The 6,202-nt window shown below is 45.5% G+C and overlaps 2 protein-coding genes across 2 annotated transcripts; one reads left to right on the top strand and one right to left on the bottom strand.

The window, feature by feature from the left end:
- Positions 1-2,183: 2,183 nt before the first annotated feature.
- On the top strand, positions 2,184-2,954 carry PHALS_11582 (uncharacterized protein; the record flags this gene model as incomplete). The annotated part of the gene is made up of 2 exons (XM_024726965.1): positions 2,184-2,868; positions 2,935-2,954. The coding sequence occupies 2 exons, from the start codon at positions 2,184-2,186 to the stop codon at positions 2,952-2,954; spliced, it is 705 nt and encodes a 234-aa protein (XP_024577589.1).
- A 1,108-nt stretch (positions 2,955-4,062) lies between these two features.
- Positions 4,063-5,051, bottom strand: PHALS_11583 (Frizzled domain; the record flags this gene model as incomplete). Its single annotated transcript, XM_024726966.1, has 4 exons — positions 4,063-4,181; positions 4,246-4,435; positions 4,504-4,961; positions 5,039-5,051. 4 exons carry the CDS (start codon positions 5,049-5,051, stop codon positions 4,063-4,065), a joined length of 780 nt encoding a protein of 259 aa, XP_024577590.1.
- Positions 5,052-6,202: the final 1,151 nt, after the last annotated feature.

Raw genomic sequence — 6,202 nt, forward strand, 5'->3', positions numbered from 1 at the left:
GGTCTCGGTGAGACGTAAAGCCTCTAAAGAGAGTAGACGGCGAAGCAGTATGATTTTTGCAAGACGCAGGCTGTCGACCCTGACCCAGGTTGTGTCTACCGAAGACGATAGCGCACAGCTCTATATCATTCAACGGTATGACGGGAGAGGAACACGGCGACGTCACCGTCGAGGCTATTCCCGCGGTATATGCTCTTCTTGAACTGAACGAAATGTCTTTCAGAGAGTTTAGCTGTGCCTCGAAGGCAGGCAATTTAGCCGCAGTGGTCATTTTTTGACCGAACTAGGAGATTAAATTGCCGTCGCTTCTGGATGAAATTGTCCTTGAGGACACTAAGAGGGTGCTGAATGCACGAAGTGGATTATCGATCCTGAAGGACCCCTCGAATCCGTACTATCCTTTGGAAAAGAAATTTCAAGACGTGGTCACCAAAGACCTGCAGTCGGTCCTATTTCCGGACCGAGATGTGTGGCATGAGATTGACCTGGATCCGGGACCAAATACTGCGCAACACGCCAAAGGCCCCTGCCCAAGAAGCAGTGTGACGTCATTGACGCCATTTTCCGTGCGGAGCTCGATGCAGGAATGGTGCGTGAGAGTAAGTCTCTTCATTCGATACCCACGTTTTGTGTCCGGAAGCCGAACGTCAATTGGCGTTTTGTTCCCGCTTACAATCAGCGAAACGCTGTCACCACTCCGGCACAGACGCCTATTTCTAAAATGAATGTACTCCAGAACAATATGGTTTAATTAGGATAGTAATTTGCATTACTACTGGCAGTCCTGCCAGGTGGTAGCTTTTTATTACGGTGTAGCCACACCACTGTGTGGTTACACCAACTTGTGTAATCCACACCTATGTACGATCACACCATCTTGTGCGACCCACCCATTCATGCAAGAGTACGTGTAACCCCGTTACAAAAACCGCCAAGAGAAACGGCCCTGTTCATGACAAAGGACTTCGTGAGACAAAGTATACCCTCATGTTCATGATGCATTTTTGTGGCGAAATGTGTTCGTGATCTACATAAATCATTCATCGTCGTATACAGCGACGTCATCACCACATCTATTGCTGAGATTGGCAAGATAGTCGTCAAGCTGACAGATATTACTTTCTAGGTTTGGTAACGACCTGGTCGGAATTACGTAGTTTTTACGTCACCTCGACTATGTTTCGTTGCATGCCGCAATGGTGGTGTCGCTAATTGACGTGGCGACATGTAGATAAGGCAGACGATCATGTGCCATGTCACATCAGACATCTTGTAGACCTTACCTAGTGCGGAAATTATAGGTAGATAGTAGTTTGAAAACACAGACTTGAAATTGTCGAAATGCATTGTTGCAATCCGATTTCGCCATGCCTTACACAAGGCTGGCTGTACTACAGTGGCGATCCACTTGGCACATTACGCATGGTGGTACTCATGATGAGGACTCCAAAGTCAGAACTCTGTACGAGATACCACGATAACTCCCTGGCTAGTCGCCTCGGAGGAAAAACTACTTATTACCCGATAAGCACTATGCATTTTCTGAAAGTGATGCTTCGGATAATATAAGCATTTCGATGTTTCACACCATCTGCTCATATTACTGCTGTCAGCGGAAAAAATTACTAACATGGCTTACCAGTGAATATTGTTTCAAAACAGGTCCACGTTCAAAAGTGAAAACTTAGGCCATATTGCAAGATGTATCCGATTAAAGCTTTTATGACTTTCCTCATGTCAGCCTCATTTCTTCGAAGTGAAGTAAACGAAACGTCAGCATTCCATGTCTGGGCTCTATCAGATAATAGATTTTTCCAGTCCCGATATACCAAAGGCCAGTCACAACTCAATGCAAGCAGTTCAAAAACCAAACAAGTATTTATCATCCTCAAAAATTCCGATAGTCTTGGTGCATATCAATATTTACAATAACACCGAAGTGTAATGTGAATTGTACCGTATTTGTATTTAATACAACTGTAACAAATATGGAAGGGCTGCTACAGCCAACATGGAATATATATGTTGCACTGAAAATAGCTGAAACAAATTAAAATGTAATAGTGAAACACAAATGTTTTAGCCAACACGATATAAAAAAGTCCAAGTTGATTTTCAAATCCCAGATATTCTTCAATTCTGATCTGTACCGGTATTTATCGTACTTCTCAAATTTGGCGTTGATGGAGTCACTGAGCGAGCTAGAAGAGATGCAGCACGTTCTGCATTTTCTTGATACATCGCTTATCACATCACCTTCTGGCAGCGATCTTGCGGCACAAAAGAAGCGAAATGAATCTCAACGCCATCGACGGGAATATCAGCAGCATCATACACCACCAGATCAGCTGCGCGATATGGCGAAATTGCCAGAAAACGAAGAACGATCAAGCTGTAATGAAATAGGTGAAGTGATCGAGCTACTGGGCTCCCTTGAAGCCAACGACACTCCAAATCAGGAGATGCAGCACCAGAAACAACAACACGAACATCAAGAAGCGCTTTGCGGTGGCAATATAAGTTGTGGACTATCGCGATCGACAGCATTCAGTGATGGTGTTTCGCAAATGGCACAACCACCTCAATCTGCTATTCCAAGCTACAATCAAAGTGTGGCTGAGAACATTTCACCAGCTGGCTTGCTCAACGGCTCGTCAATGTCACCTTCGACAATAAATTGGCTGCAAGCACTCGTGCCTTCGACGAGCAGCGAAAGTTTAACAAGCCTTATTTCTCCTGCGACGTTATATAGTGCTGGAAGTAATTCGGCTTCAGGTATAGAGGAGGTGACAGAGCTTCTCAGTGTTATTGAATCAAGTCAAACTGATGACACCACAATGACGAAAAGCGATGGGCTTACTCGGTGCGGTATGCAATAAATGATTTGAAATGCAGTTAGGGCGATTAAATGTTTGCGATTGTGCCACTTTGTAGGACGCCGTCCTGCGAAATAATTGATTGGAAAGCTTACAATGAGTCATGCGCTGAGAATAAACCCAGTGGGCCGGTAAAGTGGCGAGTGATACCTCAGCACGGACCACATGCTGCTGATCTAGCAATCAGTGGCACTTTTGGCACTAACGTCGGCTCCAAGCTTCCACCTTCAAGTGGGATTTCTGCATTTGGAACTTCTACCGCAGAGCTGAGCTCACAGCAGCAAATGTATGTGGCCGCTAGAAAAACGGCAGATGATAAAAACAAGCGGAAGGCACTTGTATCACCCGAGTACGTTCAGTACGGCGGATCGGTTGCAGTGGCTGCTTGCGCAATCTCACCAGATCCTACGAGCAGCATTAAAATTGATTCTGGGTCGATGCAGTACGCGACAAAAGTTGAGGAGCCGTCTGGCCGACGTCCGGTTAAAAAGTCTTTGCATCAGGCTACACTGCGAGCTAGAGTAGACGTGCTGAAGGAGCAGCAACAGAATTGCATCACTCCTTTGCCAGCACCTTTACCCCTTGACAGGAATGGCGATGTTGTGCGCTGCAAGTGCACGGGAAAATGTCGCAATGCGCGCTGCGCATGTGTGAAATTGGGAGTGGTGTGTGGTACTCAATGCAAGTGCGTGAGCTGTGCAAATCCATTCAAACCTATGGCCTTCGAGGGCATCAATGTTCAGCTGGTGGTGCAGGACATCTGCTTGATGCAGCATCTATCCAAAATCAAGGATATGCAAGAATTACTTAACTCGACTGTAATTTATGAGTGTTGCGAAGGAGGCGGTGGTGCTGTGCAAGTTAAACACACTATCGAGAGAGGTTTTTCCTGTCCTCACTGCGGCGCCAAATTCACATATTCGTGGTGCAACAATCGGCTGTGTCCCGACGCAAAGAAGCCGCGCCGCCATTGTGCCAAGTGTCGCCGATGTGGCGACCATCGTAACCAGCACTGCAACCTTTGCAACCACTGCTACTTTGCCGGTGTAGCCAACAGCTTTCGTTGTAGTTGCCACATGGCAGAAAGTGGAAGTGGATCAAAGAAACGAACGGTGGTCCCAAACTCGGTGCCCAGAGACTTAGATTCAATCAAGGCCGCGGAGAATGGTACGAAAAATCAGGTTACTCATGAGACCACTGTAAATATAGCTGCCGAAAAGTCTGGATTTGAAAAAATTGATGTAAGCAGTGGTGTAAAAGCTGGGGAAGAAGATTTTGGTGATTCTTGCGAAATACAGTGATTCACTTTGTATGTTCACCTAATCAGCACTAGAAATTTGGCATTTACCGATTAATCATACTTGCTTACCGTAAAAAAGTTGAATAGCAACAGAAGTAATTAATATAGCGACTCGCGAAACGAAAAGACAATCACTTTGTGCAGAGTTTTCGAGACTCGGCGTGCACACAATAAGAGGCTTGTCGGTATTTGGATCGAAGGCGTTGTCTTTGAATGGTGAGCCTGGATATGGCGCTCGATAGTATACTTGCTTTTGATCCTACCGAAGTAACACACGAATACACCTGTGACTTTTATCGTTTTAGTGAATGTTTGAAAAGAACTTACAACCCACTCTGTACTAATTTCGGCCGAACGACCGTTGATATACTCAGGATCGCCACATCGCCATAGATCCTTTGAGTATTGACAGGATGTCATAAAATTTTCACATACACTTCGACAAAGAAGCAAACTCCGGCCTTCCGTGTCACATCGAGGAAAGTTAAGCCAGCAAAAATAGTTACGAAGGGAGTTTTCGCAATCCGAGTTTCCGGTGAAGCGTGGCGTTATAGTGCGGGGTCCGCCCCATTCGTCGGTGTTGTAGTCCGCCATCGTAACATTTGTCTCGTCAATCTTGCGCTGATTGACGATCTTATGAAATAGTTGCTCTACGAAGCGATCTTTAGAGAGTGCTGAGTGATTGTACCAGATACTTTGATATCGAGGAAGACACGCTGGATACGGTATCACAGCCTTGCAAAATGGCAGAAGTAGATCGAAGTCTGTTGGCTTCGTGCACACACCTGTGTCTGCACTATTTAGCATGCAATTATCGACAGACGCGAACATATTACAAATCATGCTTAGCTGTAATACACACCGCCGTTTCCCATGCAAGATACTACTGAAGCTGTACCCTGCCATGTTCGACTTTGTGATATCAAAATATTGAAACCGATCGGTCAATAAATACCGAATAATGACATCAGTCGAATATTGATATACGACTACTACTTATCCAAGTTGCTTGTTTTAAGAAGAGCCCGAAGCAATATCGCTCGCTTAAAGACATTAACAAATGGAAATCAATCGAAAGACACTTCCTGAAACGGTTTAAATAAGGCGTCGGTGTAGGAACAAATTGGCTTCCACCGTGAGACCGCTCTACAAAGCGTCCAGTCCTTTGGGGGCGCTGACGATCAAAAGTCTCTCTGGGTGAGATAACTTTGAGATAGCAATGAATTAGACCATCGTCCAGACGTAGCAAAAGTACATTGCGCTAGTGGTCTCCACCCCAGGCGCACTATGTGCAATCGTTTTAGTTATCCACCTGTCAAGGAGCGAAGCTGGCGGATTTTTCACAAGAGTTATATATGACCTTGAGTCGCTAAGATACCCTCAGCCATAAGAAGTAATTGCGACCATTACCATAAAAGATCAGGACAGGTACGGTTTGCGCCGAATCTTCCGTGTCAACCCAATTTATATCAAGGAAATGGTGAGCCGCGAGGACCGGGTAAAGTGCGAAAAGATGCTCTAGGAACCGATGAACTTGTGCCCGTCGAGGAGGAAAAATGATTATTGTAGCTACTTATCAGCACCAAAGTACGCTCAGGCGCTATATCAATGGTAGAAGAAAAATCTGCGCCCTATGCGCTGCGTTCTATCTCGAATGAGAGGGACAAGGTCAGGCTTTCGCGCAAGATCGTCTTACGATCCCGTCGCGCACTAATATTAAGTCCCAATAGGGACAGGGTGACCTTTTGGATTGAACTAGGCCTACCGTACCTCGACAAGGCTAATAGGACCCAGCTCTGAAAAGAGTACATTTTTATAGAGGCAAGCCTATAAGCCAAGGGTTGCGGATTGTCAATATTAACGATTCCAATTTTTTGGACCTGTAGAAGTCCAAATCGAATCAGTAGCGTCGTCAAATACGCATGGGGCGCGAGTAGACAATACGTTGGTGCATTGAAGATGGGGAATATGTGACGTGGTCGCCAACTGCTTGCCGTAAAGCAGATGACGATCACGCCAAATTTTA

The sequence above is a fragment of the Plasmopara halstedii genome, assembly GCF_900000015.1.
Source record: "Plasmopara halstedii genome assembly, contig: Scaffold_555, whole genome shotgun sequence".
In the NCBI taxonomy this organism is placed as follows: domain Eukaryota; phylum Oomycota; class Peronosporomycetes; order Peronosporales; family Peronosporaceae; genus Plasmopara; species Plasmopara halstedii.